This window comes from Delphinapterus leucas, chromosome 3, assembly GCF_059928025.1.
Source record: "Delphinapterus leucas isolate spDelLeu-1000000601 "Yukka" chromosome 3, BTC_Dleu_Yukka2, whole genome shotgun sequence".
In the NCBI taxonomy this organism is placed as follows: Eukaryota; Metazoa; Chordata; class Mammalia; order Artiodactyla; family Monodontidae; genus Delphinapterus; species Delphinapterus leucas.
Window position 1 is genome coordinate 147,617,631 of NC_143131.1, and position 17,208 is coordinate 147,634,838.

At 52.7% G+C, this 17,208-nt stretch overlaps 1 protein-coding gene across 1 annotated transcript; it reads right to left on the reverse strand.

The window, feature by feature from the left end:
• Window positions 1-303: 303 nt before the first annotated feature.
• Window positions 304-14,333, reverse strand: STC2 (stanniocalcin 2). Its single transcript, XM_022595204.3, has 4 exons — window positions 14,043-14,333; window positions 11,837-11,979; window positions 8,826-9,037; window positions 304-3,734 (listed from the first exon to the last, which is right to left on the reverse strand). Exons 1-4 carry the CDS (start codon window positions 14,191-14,193, stop codon window positions 3,332-3,334), a joined length of 909 nt encoding a protein of 302 aa, XP_022450912.2. The 5' UTR covers window positions 14,194-14,333; the 3' UTR covers window positions 304-3,331.
• Window positions 14,334-17,208: the final 2,875 nt, after the last annotated feature.

Here is a 17,208-nt window from a genome sequence, read left to right on the forward strand (position 1 = left end):
CAACCCCGTCCCCCTTGGCAACCACAAGTCTGTTCTCTATGTCTGTGAGTCTGTTTCTCTTTTGTAGATATCTGAACATCCAGCATTTAAAATGGACTCAAACCCCACTTGCTCACAGCCATCTCCCTTGGCCCATCCAAAGCCCTCTCAGACAATAACGCTACTCAAGGGGAAGTCAATTATTTAAAACCTTTATTAACGCTTGGAGAAAGATAATGCAATGTGACAATGTACAGGTCCTGCTGCCTAAATCCATAACAGAAACAGATATTATGACTTAGCAAAGCTCACGTGGTACCAATGCTGAGATCGGATGAGGGTTGTTCTTCCTTAGGAAATGGGCCCTGGAAGCATTGTTTTCCCATGTTGTTCTAACGAAGACTTTTCCTTGGTTCGAGTTGAAATTTCTCTCCGTGTGTGTGTGGGTGTGTGTGTGTGTGTGTCAAAGTAGGACTACAGCTCTGGGCTGGCGTCTTCTATTTTAGTTTTGAGTGTTAGCATTTCACTCTACTCAGGCCTCTCACTTCAGAATAACAGGACTATTTATTGATACAAAGGAGAGGTGTTTGGATCATCTTGTTAAGATGCAAGGCTCAAAATAAACATCATATCTTTATTTGGAATCCACATCCTTCCTCAAAGGAAGGCTCAAGAGCAAATTTGTATGAAGTACGAAGCCCCAAGTTCAGGGCCTATTTTTTAAGGATGACTTTGCTTACATTTTAGATTGTACAAATGCCTCTGTCCATGCTTACAGGAATTTGGATTTTCCTCAGTTTTGAGATAAAGAATCTCAGCAATAAATACGATTGTAGGCTTCAAAACATTAGGAACCAGAATGCAAGGATTTCTACCTGACTTTTGAGAAGAAACAAAACAGTGGCATGAAAAATATACAACAGAGATCGGGGAGGCGGTTCAAATCAACATAGTAAGCAATTTTATGCCTTGGGGGAAAACACTGAGATAATAAATACAAATGACAAATATTTACAATAGAAGCAACACATGGGACGTCAGGAGCGAACACGTAAAACAGTTACACTGAGGAAAACATAAAAGTGATGCCTTTCACCCATCCAGCCCAGGAGCCGGCGAACAAATGAACAGCTGCCCCAGCAACGCGAGAGAATTTGTTATTGCTTCAGCTTTTGAGCGATGTAAGGAAAACAGTCCACGTGCTGCGTGGCTTGAGACACGTTCTCAAGGCATAAGCAGTGAGGGCATCCACTGCTTATGTTCGTGGCTTGAACATAAACCGAACACGGTTTATGTTCGGTTGCCATGGCAGAGCCTGACACACTGGTCCTCCTCCCTCCGAGGGCAGAGCCGGATTAAGTGCACCGTCTCCTCCTCTTTCTGCAGCTCTAGCTCTCTCTAGGTGCTTCTCCCAGCCTTTTGTCCCCCTCCCCCGACACCCAAATGGTTTCTTTCCAACATGGATCATGAAAGATTGGGGAAATGACGCTCCGGCACCATGTCCTGGCAGCAATGAGATTGGATTTGGGTTATATAAACACTAGCTGTGCTTTGGGTAAGGGCATTTTGTGGAACAAATCATTTTCGAGCAGATAAATTTAGCTTCTTTATCTCTGGCCTCAGGTTGCTTTCAGGGAAAGCTATGAGCTGATGTAAATGGAGGATGCATACTTTTTTGCCCAGTCACTAGAACAGCAGTCAGCAAACTCAGGCCCAAGTGCCAAGTCCAGTTGGGTCCCTGTTAAATAAAATTTTAATGGCATGGAGACAAGCCTATTTGGTATGTGTTGTCTACGTATGTCTGCTTTCAGGCGACGAAGGCTTAGTTGAGTAGCTGCAACAGAAACCATACAACCCGCCAAACCGAAAATAGTGTATTCCCTATCTGGACCTTTATAGAGAAGGTCTGCTGACCCCTGCTCTAGAAGGACCTGGCCCAGCACATCCATCCACTCCTTGCAATACTGGGCTCCTGTCTGAGTACTGGCTGCAAGAAAGGATAAGCTTTAATTTGTAGCCTGTTGGGAAAGAGAAGTAAAGTCCTATCTCTGAAACCTCTTCAGTAACCACAAGACATCCACTGCTGACGATTTCTGTTCTAATCTTCTCCCTGTATCTTTACTTCTGTCTCTCCTCTCTGCCTTTCTTCTGTTTACTCTGACTCCTTTTCTTATTGCTAAATTTTCAATCTGGATCTGGGAAATCTCGTCCCTCAGCGATTTTCAGCAGTCTCCTCCATTTATGCAAAAGGTCGGCATTCCTTGGTGAAAATTACTGAGTAGTCCTTCTGTGTTCCCCTTTTCCATCCTCCAGCACGGAGAGGCCAGCTTTCCAACTTGGCCTCATGGAATCCAGGGTACGGTGCTTTATCTGTCTTGGCTGAGGGTCAAGGTGAGATACCGAAATGCAAAAGGAAATCTGTCAAATGCACTCCTCCTGTGTGCATTTTCCTCCAGGTGTGGCTTTGCCCTAAGTAGCAGTGAGCCCACGTCAGGCAGTCAGATGTACGGCTACACTGCTCTTTGATTCCTTTTAAAATAGCACTAAAAACAATTCAGCCCCCAAAGATGGGTTGTTTTTTGTTTTCCCTTGAGCTGGTTTTAATGACCCAGTTGCTTTGTTTGAAAGCTATTTATTTAGACGACAGATATGGAGATGTAACTGGATAAATAAAAAAAAAGTGAAATCGAGACTTGAAGCAGTGGTTAAAATACAAACACACAGGGGCCACTCCCTCGGACAGGGTGCCCCAGACAGAACAATGGCTCAGAAATTACACTTAGAACCCTCACCCGCCCCTTCCCAAGTTGCTCCAAACCTCAAGGTCCCATGCAAGAAACTGGATTTGGTTTGGCACCAAGCACCCACACGGCCCCTGCTTCCTCTCCACCCTTCTCCTGATTCCCAGGGAGATTTTCACACCCACTCCTGCACCGGAATCCAGCTGCTCTCCACCAAGACAGCACCAGAAGCTGCGGTCTGGGCCGCGATCCAGCCCCGGGGGTCACCCCCGCCCCTCCCCATCGCCTCCCACAGCAGAGGGAACCGCAGGCTGCCGCCCAGGGGCTCCGCGGATGGAAAGAAGGCAAAGTTGCAATGAGGACGCCGGGTGGCTCCCTCCTTTCGGGATGTGCCGGTGCGGGACCCAGCGGGCACAACCGAGCCCTCGCTGCCGCCCAGGGAGTCTCCGCTTCACCTGTCCATGCCGCTTACATACACCTCCATCAAGTCCGCAATCCCCATCAAATCCTGCGTGTGACATCCCCCCTCTTTAATGGCAAATGTTTTGGAATGTCCAGAGAGAAGAAAATGGACGGCGTGGAGGAAAGATTTCCCGGCCGGGCCTTTCGTTTCACCTCCGGATATCAGAATACTCAGACTGTTGATCCTCCCACTCGCTGCTCCCAGAAGTTCCCTGAGCCCCGTGGCCGGCCGCTCGGCCCCGGGTGTGGGCGTTTGCGTGGCTCTTGCTACCTCGCTCGCCCTTGGCACCTCGGCGGGTCTCCTGACTGCTGGGCTCCGAGAGGTGGTGACCTGCTTCGCCGTGGTGGCCCCTGGAGACCTTGGCCCTGTGGCCCTGGAGCTGGCGCTCGGGAGGCGCCGTGGGAGGCCTCTGGATGGCCGACGTGCAGAAACTCAAGATGGAGCACAGACTTCCCCAGTTCTGCTCACACTGAGCCTGGACGCTATGCGTGATGGCCTCCTTCACCTCCTCCCCACAGGTCAGCAGCAGGTTCACCAGGTCCACGTAGGGTCTGGAGATTGAGAGAGAGACCCAGGATGCAGTACGCCTGCAGAGGGCAGGACCGATATACCGGGGGAGAGGGACGTGACCAACGCTCGGCTTGGGTTTGGTTTGGTGGACGATCTTTCTGGAACTACTTGAAGCCTATTCTTTGGAGTACTGGTCTCAACCAACATTGACTGGGTGGCCATTACGTACTGGGCTCCATGCCAGGCATTGGAGAGAACTGGAGGCTGGGGAGAGAGCCTACCACAAGATAAAGGGCCAGTGAGGGGCTTCCCTGGTGGTCCTGTGGTTAGGAAGCCGCGCCTCCACTGCAGGGGGCCGGGTTCGATCCCTGGCTGGGGAACTAAGATCCCGCATGCCATGCACAAATAAAAGGGCCAGTGACAATTCACAGGTGCATATGCTAGAAGTCTAGGAAGAATCTCTGGGGAGGGGGGGCCAAGAACGCCAGCTGTGTGAATAAGACAGCAGGGGAGCTCCGGGTCTGTTTAGGGTGTGCTAACTAGGAGGGTTTTAGCTGGAGTGGAGCTGGGTCTTGGAGCCAGTGGAGTACTTAGGCAAATGGTGAAGGGCCTTAAATACCAAAATGAGGAGTCTTTATAGCAGGGAAGCGAGGTTGGCTGGCTTTGCACTGGGTGTCCTTCTCCTAGGTGAGCTTTGTACGTGAGGCTCCCAAGAAACCATCTTACCCATGGTCCGTGTTTGCCCCTGGTTTGGGCTCATGGTGATAAAGGGTGTTTTGGGAAGTTTCTGGGTGCACTCCCCTCTGTGTCTGGAGGAGTCCGGAACAGGCAGAGAAGGGTGGGGGGATGTGAATTCCCACAGAGCTCTTCCGCTCCTTGGTAGCAGAGGCCGAGGTGGGGGAGTGGCTGTCTAAGCACCTCTATGCTTCCAATCTGGGCTTCCCCACAACGGGAGATGAGGGAGGGGAGAGGTGGCTGAGAGGGGTCTACGTGCTTGGGACGAGAGCCAGCTGTCTGTGAAATAAGCACGCTGGGATCCCAAGGGGAGGGCCAGTTGCTCAGGCCATCCCAGCTGCCCCGGGTTGTTCTTTAGGAAAGTGCTGGATGACCACGTCATGCAAACCTTCCTCCTGCAGGTGGGAGGTGTGTGCAGAAAGCTGGAGCAGTGTGCCTGCTTCTTATATTTTGGGGCCCATCTGGCAAAAAGGACCCCCCGGCAATGGGCTGTCCTGGCCCACTCACTGAGCCTTTCTTACATCTCACTGGCCTTTTTAAGATCCCCAAGGCGGGAGAGGGGTATGGAGTGTTCCATGTGGCTAACCAGCTTTCTTAAGCAGTCCTCACTGGCAGAATTTCTGGATATCTCTGATCAGGAACATTGAAGCTCTGGGCCATCCCTTTGGGCAGGAAATCACTCTGGAACATGAGATCATTTGTAAGAAGGAGAAGAAGAAGAATTTTTTTCCTCTGTGAGCCTGGACCACCTGGGGGGCTGCATTATAGCCCATTTAATCTTTTCTCTGCAAGTTGACAGTTGTCGCCAAGCAGGAAGAGCAGATTGTGTTTTGAGACTTGTGAAGTAGTTTACTGCCATTTTTATGAATTAGTCCTCAAGTTGTAATTGAGTGAACTGTCCTCATTTCATCGATATAAAAAAGGAGACGAGGCGGGTGTGTGTGTGTGTGTGTGTGTGTGTGTGTGAAAGTGGCTTTGGAAGCTTCTGGGCTGGGAAGGCCTGGGGCTGGGCTGAGAGTGGAGAGGAGGACTGTTTTGGCTGATAGAGATCAAGCTGCCTTTTAAGGCCTTGATGCCTTCAGAGTCAGAGAGTCTGGGCACGGCTGATGGGCAGGGTGCTGAAACTCTGTAAGGCAGGCCCCTAACCGTGACAAGGACAGCAATGACCCAAGTCTGCTTGAGTTAAGAGACGAGGGCAAGGGGCAACACAAGGGAAATGCTCCCTGCAGGTCTGTTTCCTTCCATCTTTTGAAAACTAGCAACTGACTGCCTCAGGGAGGTCAGGGTCACCGAGTATATCTGCTACAGCAGCATCGGGATTTTAGCACCTGATCCTACCTGCCACCCCCTGGGGCTAGATGGGCAAATCGAGGAGGCTGAGCATCTGTCCTTTTGGGACGCTCTCCTTCACGTTTCTTTCCCCAGAGTAAGGGGAGGGCCCTCTTGGGAATGCACAGACTGCCTCTTGGCCTCCTTCGCCAGGGCGTCCTGCCCACCAGATGAGCTCTCCGAATCCCGAGGCGGTCCCGGAAGGCTAGCCCACGCTCTCTTCTGCCCTCAGCGCTGTCGGCTGGGGAGAAAGCTGTGAACTGTGGGGAGGGCTGTGTGTTCATCTAAGCTTGTTTCGAGCTGGCATGGTGCCTTCTCCGGCTGCTAGCTCAGCCCGTGTCTAATGACAAAGCCCAGCTCTCTCCACTGGGAGTCAGCAAGGCTAAAAGATTTTTTAAAATACTTGGAGCGGGACGTGGCTGGAGGCTGCCAGCACTCAGTGACAGGGTGTGTGGTGGCCAAGCCGTTGATATGGAGGAAGTGGGATGGGAAGGGGTGAGGGGAGCAGAGGGTTTGAAGGAAGTCCTTTTAACTGAACGTGTTTTGGGGTGAATGAGGATCAGGTTGAGGGATGCGGGTGACGTGCATTCTGGAGTGACTATGATTTCCTCCTCTCTAGAGGGAAGAGCAAATTCAGTTTCCATTTTCTTATCTGTGGCCAGTGTCACACATTCTTAAATGGTCTTCTTGATATCTGGGGACTGATGGGATCTTTTGTGCCCAAATCAGTTCAGATAGTTAAAAAACAAAAACCTCAGTTCAGCTTGAAGTACTAGTGGACGCAGTGTGTAGTCGTGGCTTCAGAAGGGAAGGTAGTGGGGATTTGTGGGGAGCTAGGGGTGCCGGCTTAGCAGGAGGCAAGATGACTTGTATGCAGCCACGCTGAGAATTTGAGAAAATGGCCCAGGTTTGCTTTCGGGATGGACCACCAGCATTTCCAGAGCAGGCCTGGGTGGGGGCTATGTGTTGGCTCTAAATGATGTAAGGAGTCCTTTGGAAGTCAGGGTCCCGTGGCCCCATGGACCATGTTTCCGTAGAGGAGATGTCAGAAAGCCACAGTACTTTCCCTCTCCTTAAATTCAAGGTGGGGAGGGTGGCAAAAAACCTCAAAACCTTCAGTTTCCCCACAGAAGACGTTTCTCCAGAAAGACAAAGTCTTCTTGGCTCCAAGAATGTACCATAGAATTAAAAACTAGTGCCCCGTCATCCATGCTTGAGGCCAACAAACTATCTCTAAAGGATGACAGTGGGCTGAGGACAGATGAATTTCATGAGTTTCTCAGCCATGGGGTGTCTGCCTCTTGCAGGGGCACCTTGAAGGAAGGAAATTTCACAGTGCTTTGCCAGTATAATGGGGCTGCTGTTTCTAAGAAAAGGGAAAAATCCCGCCACATTTGGGGACCACTGAGCCTTTAGCTGGTCTGGGGGGGAGAACGCAGCCTAGGTTACAAGGAGGTTTGAGGTCTATTCCCGACAACTGGCTTCAGAATCACCAATTCCCAAGTTGAAAAGTAGGAACTGAACCTCAGAGTAAGACCTTTAACCACTTAGCTTCACTTTCTTCCTCTGTTATATGGGGACAGTATTCTCTGGCTTGTGGCACTGTCGGGAAAGATAAATGAGATAATCCAGGTAAAGTCTCTGGCCAAAGGGCCTGGCCCACTCAGAAAATGGTAGTTATTGTTATTGCTATTGTTGTTGATGCTATTGTTGCTTTGTTTTTCTCTAGGGATTTGGAAGAATAGAAAATATTTTATCAGGCATTAGTGTAACTCAAGGAAAAGCCACATCGGTTTGCTCTTGGCAAGAGCTGCTGGTAGAGATTCATGGTGAATCTTATAATTCTAACACTGCACCAAGGGGTGCTGCAAGATACCTAGAGCCTCATAATCAAGTGGAAAGTGACAGGTGACGGTTGCTGTCCTCTGTGATCTAAGTGGTGTATGTGGGGGTGGGGAGTGGCCTGTTTAGCGACATAGCTGGGGGAGGCCATGGCACAAACTAAGGAGCAAGAGTTCATAAAATTGTGCTGATTTGGCTCAATGAGTCACTGTGTAAAGACTAACAGTGCTATGACTTGTACTGGGCTGCTTAGCTAGTAGCTTCCTTTCTAAGTCCCCAAGGAAGGCGCCATTGTAACCTTCAGGGGCTACTGTGTTAGAAGCAACTATGCACCCACATGCTTTACTACTCTGCAAAACTTAGGATCCTATCGGGATGTTTTTTAAGGAAGGAGACGTCCTGGGTTTACGATCGAATTGCAAGTCTTCCGATAAGTACGTTCCTACCTCCTCACTTTGGCATAAAGGCGTTTAGCTGATTAAACTTTTTGTCATTTGTTTTGCATTTTCTCTGGGAGGGCGTTAATGTTAGAGAAGGTGAATCGGACCTTCTAAAGGAAAGGAGAGCTTATGGAGGCAGGAAAAAAAGCGATTGGTTTGTAAGAGTGTAAGTCCTGGAGCCCGACCGCCTGGCTCCTTATCCTGGCTTTGCCTTTCATTGTCTGTGCGACCTTTACCGCAGTGAATCTCAGTTTTCTCATCTGTAAAATGGAGATGAGAATGGTACCCAGCTCACGGCGCTGTCATGTGGATCAAGTGAAAAATTCATATGAAGCCCTTAGCACAATACCTGGCACTTAGTACACGCTCAGTATGTTATCAGCTCTCGGCCGTCTGCCGGGGCACCCGCATGGCTACTTGGAACACTCAGCACCGTTGGGATCTTGGCTGAGGGGAAGACGAAAGGTATTTCCGAATCCTACACATCTCACGCTCGGTGGAAAGATTTCCTGTGGCTACTGCTTAAGATTTGGAAACGGATGGTGGAAATTTCTTTTGCTTTTCCTGAAGGCCAGCTGGAAGGGGACTCCCAGGGAGTCAGCGCGCAGCTTTCTGAGGTAAACCACAACCTTCCCAGTTTGACAGGAGAGTTCAGCCTCTACAGGCCAGCCCCTCAAACCGAGGAAGACTCTCCTCCAGCCCCAGCAGGCCTCCCCTTCCTCCATCCCAGTTGCACCATTCCGTTCCCCCCCCCCCAACCCCCTGCCCCCAGAGGGCAGCACTCACTCGTGCAGCAGTAAGTCCTTGAAGTGGATCATCTCCACCATCACCCGGGTATTCTCCTGGGCGGCAGAGCACAGGTCGTGCTTGAGGTAGCATTCCCGCTGTAACTGGAACACCATCTCCTTGATGGCCGGGCACTTCCGGCTTATGCAGCCGAATCTGTGCCGCAGGGCGTGGGCCTTACACTTCAAGGCATCTTTGATGAAGGACTTGCCCTGAGAGCAGAGGGGACAGCGGAGGGAGAGCGGGGAGGAAGAGACCAGTCCTTCTTACACACTTCGACTTTTTTACCCTTTCTGGGCTTACAAGGGATTTTTCTGACACCTGAACTCCAAGGCCCTGCCGCACACAGACACCCTGGCAGGTGACAGGCTGAGGCTACATCAGGACGTCCGTCCAGAGGGACGTGATACCCCCGCATTCGGTATGTTACTCGGGAGACAAACGCATCAGCCTCCTTCCTCCTGACCCGCTCTGCTAGCCTTCCTGGTCCTGGGCCACCCATGACCCTCCATCCTCAAGGCGGCCCACTGTTGGCCGTTTGGTGGCAACGCTTCTGGAACACAGAGGGGAATTTGGCCGGGCATAAATCCAGAACTCCTTGGTGGCGCCCAGCAAGAGTTTTTCTCAAGTAGAAAGTCCCTGCTTGTCCAAATCTCACGTCTCCCCTTGTTCCTTCTAGGGATGTCAAGATCCGGTGCTAGCTGGGCCTCCCTTCTCTGTCTCAGTGCCTCCTGCCACCCCCAACCCATACTCTCTCTTGTCTCCTCCTAGCCTTTAAGGAGGAGCATTCTTTTTCCTTTTTGAAAGCAATTCGACTCCTTTAAACTGTTAGGGTTATTGCCTCTAAAAGGCCCGCCTGGCACACTGCCTGGCAGCATCTGGAGTCTGAACTGCCCAACTGACGGCCCCTCCCCCATGCTCCCGGCCTCCGAGTGGCGAAGGCAGCCAGGCATACATCTGGCCTACAGTCCTCTTTCTTGGCAACCCCATTAGATCGCTCTTATCCTAGAAAGGAGACAGCTGTTCGGGGTGTGGCGGCGAGCCCGGGCCGGCAGCTCCCTTATCAACCTCTCGGGGCAGAGAGGCACTGTGGGATACCTACCCAGGGATCCCCGCACCCCGCTTACTATAGAAACAAGCTGTCGTTGGAGAGGTCACCCCCTGTTCTTTTAGACAGGCCCGGACGTACCGGAGTTGAGGAAGTAAATGGGTTTAGGTTGGAAGTGGGAAGCCAGCCAGCATGTTTATTTCAGTTCTCTCCTTTAGAAGCAGTTGAAATGTCTACAGATAGTGTCTGATCACTGAAAAACCACCTCCCCGTAGCCCCCTTTCCTCTGACTCTCCAGTGGGAGCCAAATAGGATGGAGGGTAGGGTGTGCCAGTTTATTAAGTAGTTATGGGCTGAGATCTGACTTGAAAGGGATGCTTCTAACTTGAGAACATACTGCTGTTGGTTGAGAGAAAAAAGGAAGATTAATTTATGCGAGGGCTGCAGTAATACGTTCTTGGTATTCTTCCCTGACATCCTGTGGGATTGCCCTGAAATACACATCTTTCCTCCGGATTTCCTATTACGTTTCCTAATTCCAGTTAATCCAGAAGGGATGCTTTATTAGGGAGTCTCAAGGAGTTCAAACGTTCTACTCCTCTTTCCTTCCCCGGTTTCTGTTTCCCCTGCTGCCACCCCACATCCTCTGTAGGGGAGGCTGCCAGCCCTGTCACATTGCTTTCTGGTTCCCAGGCGTTGCTTTGTCAGGCTCTCTACAGGATGTCAGTACATGGTGACTGGCGATGTTCATAAATCACACCTAAACTGTTGGCCTCATCCAAACACTGTCATGGCTCTCCAATGAAATGGGAGAGGAAGTCTGTAACAACTACAGGGTACTTCATAGTGCATATATGGGCTGGGGAGGACATGAAGGAGATGAGCCTCATGCTCCACTCCATCTGAAACATGTTTGGATCGTGGGCACTGGAGCCATAAAGTTGCTTGTTGGGTTCATTTCCTGCCCACACAGCAACTGGGCTTTACCCTGGGGACCCTGGGATAACTGAAGTAGGTCAGGCCCTGACTATAGTTATTATATAGAGCAGGACTCATTCAGGGTTCCGACTTTTCAGGTTGGGAAAGGAGGATCTGCTACTTAGGAGGGAGAAAAGTCTGCTCTTCTGAAGGCCCTGATTTATCCATGCTACCTGCCCACATGCCCTCTGAATTTATTTATTTGTTTATTTTTGGCTGTGTTGGGTCTTTGTTGCTGCGCGTGGGCTTTCTCTAGTTGCGGCGAGCGGGGGCTTCTCTTGTTGCAGAGCACAGGCCCTAGGCGTGCGGGCTTCAGTAGTTGTGGCTCGTGGGCTCTAGAGCGCAGGCTCGGTAGTTGTGGCGCACGGGCTTAGTTGCTCCGCGGCATGTGGGATCTTCCCTGACCAGGGATTGAACCCGTGTCCTCTGCATTGGCAGGTGGATTCTTAACCACTGCGCCACCAGGGAAGTCCCCCACATGCCCTCTAGGAGATGATGAATTTCTACAAATTTTGTGTCTCTTTTATTCTTGAAAATAGCTTTCGGCATGGTCAGTTGGAGTCCCTGCCCTTCCGCACTCAACCTACACTCTTAAATGTGATGGGCCTTGCAGACTTGGGTTCTGGGTAGCCAGACATCCTTAGGTGTCCCTTAGAAGGTGTTTATTATTTATTATGACTTTTGTCTTCTCTGCTAAGAATCCTCAGATAAGTGTTCAACTTGGTCTCCATTCCACTCTGTGTGTGGAGACACAGTTGAAGAGTGGAGAAGGATTTAGCCTACATGACAGGTCCAGAAAGCTGAACTCCAGGAGTGGAGTGGGGAGTCATTGGCAGCCTGCTGCTCACCTAGAAGGTCTCTGGCAAGTGCTAAAACCCACCATGACCATCAGCTAAGAAAATCTGTTAACAAGTCTTTCCCAACGAACATTTCGATCACGCTACGCTAACACAAAACATTCTTGGCGCTCAATATGGTTTTTTACCTGGGCATCAAATTTTCCAGCGTTGTGCAGAAAAGTCATGCAAATTCCATGTAAGCCCCGTATCTCACAAGAGTTGTTCTCGAAACATTCAAACACGCCACACCCCACATCGCCAGCGTTGACCAAGCAGTGCTGGATTTCCGCTAAAATGAGAATTACATACAATCACATTCAAAATTCTCAGCCATGCTGGGGAGTGCAGAGAGGCGGGTTGAAATAAAAGTAATGACTAAAAGAAGATTTAAGAGAAAAAGTTAGAAGTGACTATTTCAGGATCTAAAAAACCAGGGAAAGAAAATCTCATCACTTAATCTACTTATGAAAATGTATTTGTAAATATTTGTAAAAACTTAGCCAAACCTACATTGCGAAAGTCACAATCAGAAGTTAGGTCTGAACACTCCATTTTTCATCCTTCTCATCTTATTAAAGTATTTGTGGGAATACTTAGTCTGAAAGCATAAGATATTTCAGCTTTCTAAACCCACAGACAAAAATAAAATTTCAACCCATCAGCTTGCTCTTTCCTTTCTGTACTTCATCAATGAAATACCCTTCTCTACTTGGATGAAGCTGCTGCTATTAAATCAAGGCCATTTCCTTCCTGACCCCCAAATGAAAGCGTCCAAAAAGCAGTTTCAATTCAGCTTTATGATTCAACATCTAAAAATCAAAGCAAAATTCCTATTAAGGCAGCGCCTCCAAACCATCCGCATTAAAAATACCAGGCTAGGGAAGCTGCGGTTTGCAAGCAAGCTCAGGAATAGAGTCAGATGGGGGCTAGTCTGCAGAAACGCAACCTTCGCAGTTAGAGGCTCCTTTTAAACAGAGATCCGGGGTGAGGTGACGCTTCATCCCCAAGAATTCCCGCGACCCGGGAGTTTGCTGCCCCCCTTCGCAGAATGTGGCTCTAATTCGTCTCTGTGAAAGGACAGGCTGAGAGGGAGTTAACTGTCAGGCTGCCGCGCGCAAAGCCTGTCTTCCTTCCCTCCCCCTACCCAATTCCTTGACTTAAACCAACCACAAAATTACATCAGAAAAGTATATTTTGGAAGAAGGGCGGGGTCGGAGGAGATAATCCACATTCAGATTAAATCTGCGGAGAGAATGAGGGGCGTGTATTTATTGAGGGTCACCAACTAGCGAAAATCACGTTCGATTCTCAGGGAAAGCTCTGGGACTTTCCCTGAGGAGAGGGTGGGCGAGGGTCCTAGGATGAGCGGGGCGCGGGCCGCGGGTGCTGGCACCCGCCTATGGAGGTGGGAGACTCCCGGATGACCCCACGCGCGGCCCCGGCGCGCCGGCCAGGAGCGCGCAGGGCCGCGATTCACGCGCTCCGGGCGTCGCTAATGGGCACTCGTGCATTCCTGCTCGTGCGGTGAGCGCACGCACGCCGCCCCCGGTTTCGCAGGCCCCCTAAATAAAGGGAGGGCCGTGAAGAGCGAAGGAGCTGTAGGCAGATTTTCTTCCTCTCCAGGAGGCTGGGAAAAGGGCCAGCCCCGAGCCCTGCACGCCTGGCTGTGCTCGGCAGCTTGTGGGTGAGCGGAGAGCCGGTCGAGCAGCTGCGGCGCACGGTTCGGGCCGTGTCACCATTTCTTCCCTTGCTGACCTGCCCTGGAGCGGGGGACGGCGGCAGCACCGCAGAGGTACGCTTTTGCGCCACCCGCCCCTACCCCTTCCGAAAGGAATGCCCCCTAAGGGGAAAGTTCAAAATGCAATTTGTCTCGCCTACAAAGTTCTCGGATGTCGGGCATCTTTTGAGGAAGGGGAGAAGCGGTCCTGCCGCGGCCCGCCGGCTGGGAAGAGAAGTTCTCCGGGTTCAGGGCGCAGCCCCGCTCCGGGGACCCTCCGTGCCTCCCGCAAGCCGGTCAGGATGGAGCAGGGAGCTTTGAACCGGACCGGGGACTCCGGAGCCGGCACTGGCCGCGTCAGACGCTGCTTCACTTACCCTCGACCCAGGGAGGACAGCAACAAGTCCTGCCCCAGCCATTTCATCACCCTGCCAGCACGTGCGGATTCCGGGCGCGCGGAGCCCGGCGCGGACCTCGCTCTGCCTCGCGCTTTCCTTTGCACGTCCTACGCCACCCCAAGAGTTTGCGCGGCCCAGGGTGGGCGCCCAGTTCCGGGCGAAGCGCCCGGGGCGCTCTGCGTGGGTGCCGGGTGTCTTCTCCCAGCAGCTCCCCGCCGCTGGGGCGCACGCACTTACCTGTGTTCTGCAAGGACAGGCGGCCTTTCTGCTGGGATCCCCTGTCTTGGGGGCCTTCGGGCGGATTGGTGGCATCGGTCCCTCGCGCCGGGTCGAAGGTAGCCAACACCAAAGCCAGGGTCACGAACTGGCGCAGCCGCTCGGCACACATGGTTCTTGGTGTAAACCTCCCGCCCGGAGACCTGGATTCTTTGTGCTCCCCTCCTCCTCTTCCTCCTCCTTCGCCGCTTCCCCTCCTCCTCCCACTCTTCCTCCTCGCTCGCCTTTTCCCTCCTTGCGGCCGCGGCTCGGATAGAGGTTACCCAGCGCCCTCCCGTAGCTCTCTGGAGAGCATGTGACCAGGCCGTTAGCGGCGCCGCGAGTGCCCGGCAGTGGCAGGGATGGTGCCTCAAATATCCCTGGAAGCTCTGGTGTCACTTGAATGAAGGAGTCGAGCAGGTGTTGTCCCGGCGGCTGGACCAATCCGAGACCCCCGCCCGTTTGACAACACGGTCGGGAGGCGTGGCCTGTGCCCAACTACTACGGGAGGAAGCCGAGCGCCGCTGGGAGCGCCTGACAAAGTTGCAGACCTGGCGGCGGCCACGCGTTTGCGTGAGTGTGTGAGAGCGCGGCCGGAGATGCATGCGCGTGTGCGGGTGCTCAAGGGCAATGGCCGAACGGACTTAAAAAAATAAAAGCGAATTCCAGCTCCGGTTGCAGCTAAAGAAGGGCGAGAGGGGACAGTTTGCGCTGGGACAGCGTCCGCCCGGTCTCCTGACTCGCATCACACCCGCATCGGGCTGGGAAAGTTTCCTCTTTTTGCCTGTTGGAATTCACTTGAGATTCCCAGCCCCGAGGATTGGAGAAGTTTCCTGGATACAGTGATGCTGGGGCCAAACTGGGCACATATGGGAATTCCTGGCGTTGTGACGCTTTGCATTAAAAAAAAAAAATCCCTCAAACTATTTAAGATAGGATCAGAGCACTAGATATAGGACTTAGCCTGAGCGACTGCCCCATCTTCCTCTTTTCGCCCCTCTTTGGTGGGCCTTGGTGCCAGATTCTCGCCCCTCCCTCAGTCCAGACGGATTCCGGGCTGGGCTGCAGGGATCCAGGTGACTGACTGGACCTGCATCATTTCCAGGCGGGGGGCTGGGAGGCCCAGGCAGCCCTGAGTCAGCCCGCCGAGGAGCATCGCGTGCCCCAGAGGCTGGAGCTTGAAAGGCAACTTTACGCGTCTCCAAACATACTCTTACATTTTCTCAAAGGCGCTACTCGCCACCCCATTCTGGTTCCCTTTACTCTTCATTCATCGGATGGAAAAGGTCAAAAAATTCTCCCCAAACCCTAAAAACAAAACCCGAGGAAATTCTCTCCGTCTCTTTTCCTTGTTCGAGCTCCCTCCCCAAGCACGGCCGGGGCTGGATTGCCCCCGACCGCTTTCTCCCCCGGCCTGCGGAAGCAGGGAGAAAGTTGGGCGCCGCTCGGAGCGCCTCTTCCCCCGCTGTGTGTGTACGTGTGCACGCTCACGTCTCCCCGGCGCCTGGGCTGGGGACAGGAACTGCTCCGGGCACCGTCAGTCCGACGGCGCTGCTCTGGGGGCTTGCAGGGCTGGGGGAGGGCGGGGACGCGAGCGCCGCGCCACTCACCCCGGGTTGACGCGCCCTCGCCCCTCCCCCGCAGTCTCCATCCTCCTCCTGGAGAACAGGTGAGCCCGGGTACCAGCTCCCACCCCCCGCGCCGGCCCCGGCCTCGGCCCCGCTCTGCTCCCTGCCCTCTGCGGTATTTCGCCGGGGAGGTTTCATCACCCACTGCCCGTGGCGACGCGGCCCTGGGTCTCCGCGGCGGGGCGCACTGCGAGCCTCGTTGGGGCAGCCATGTGACACGGTTGGGGGAGGGGGCGCGGAGACGCTGGGGCCGGGTCATCCTCCGGCCGCCGTTCGGCTTCCAAAGCTCCTTTCCCAGGGTTCCGGATGCACGAGGGCGTTAGGAAGGGGGGGTGGGGGCAGGGTGGGCGCCTCTGGCTGCGGCTGTCCAGCGCATCCAGTGGCCTTGAGGTGGGAGGAATGAAAGGAGGGGGTGGGGAAAGCGCCTTCGGGTGGGCTCTCCCTGGGGTTGCAGCGCCTGGGACCTGCTGTCCACCATCCCCACCCGATTTCAGAGCCCAAGGAAATGGTCACTTTGAAGGTCCGAGTCTGCAGCAGTGGCAAGAAACTGACCACTCATGCCCACGATTCCAATAACAATTACTTCTTGCAGCCTCAGAGCTTTGGGGGAAGGAGGTGGGGTACAAGTACATTAAAATAGGTGGTTAGCATTTCCCACCCTGCTTTTGTTTGCGTAGTTAACTTCCTTTATTAGTTTATGAAACACCGTCTCCTGTAGATCCTGAAAAGACAAAACATAACAAAAAAACCGGCAGCAGTCTGGCCTCCCACGAACTCCATAAGCCTCTGAATTACCTGGGTAGGCTTTCTTTCCTTGGAGAGCCTTTTCTGTAGGTGAGAACATGAGCTATATTGGCATTAAAAAGGGCATCTGGTCTCTTGGTTCTTTGAGCCACAGAAATAGGAGAGGTCCACAGGGTGGGAGCAAGCCGACCTTTGTTGGATGCAGACTCTCTGAGTCTTCTCGGCCACCTGAATCAGGGGCCAGGCAGATGGAGGTCTCTGGGCTCCTGCCTCCCAGAGCTGGGGCATGGCCTTTTGCCACCATGAAGCCCTGGGGCTGCCCTCAGAGGACCTGCATAATGGAAAAATTCATCTTGGGGCTTTTTGCTCCAGCCTCACAGGGGACATTCTGGTCTCCTACCTTGTCTCCTACCTGAGCCACCTGTCCCTTTAGAACTAAAAGGAAAGTAGTGAACTGTATTTGAGGTGTTGCAAGTTACAGGTACCAGTTCTTAAAAGTTTTATCGTCAGGCCACTTGGCCAGAGCCAGACATCCAGAGAAGAATGCCCACCCCAGTCCGTCCCAGCAGGGCTGAGAAAATTCTGCAGAATCAGGAAGCAGTTTCCTGGGATTACCAGTCTAGGCCACAGGCCTGGGGTGGAAGTGGGGAGGGGAGCTCAGGCTGGCGACTGTGTTGTGATCTCCCCTCGTTCCTTCTTCTAGCTCTGTAACTCAGGACTGGTTTGGCAGACTGCGGCTGGTGACAGTAGGGAGTGGGGAAGGGGCAGTAATAATG

Coding starts and splice junctions, on each gene's coding strand:
- STC2 (XM_022595204.3), bottom strand. CDS start 14,193: ATGTGTGCCGAGCGGCTGCGCCAGTTCGTGACCCTGGCTTTGGTGTTG. Junction 11,980..14,042: donor CCTGTCCTTGCAGAACACAG/GTAAGTGCGTGC, acceptor TTCTCATTTTAG/CGGAAATCCAGCACTGCTTG. Junction 9,038..11,836: donor CTGGAAAATTTGATGCCCAG/GTAAAAAACCAT, acceptor CTCTGCTCTCAG/GGCAAGTCCTTCATCAAAGA.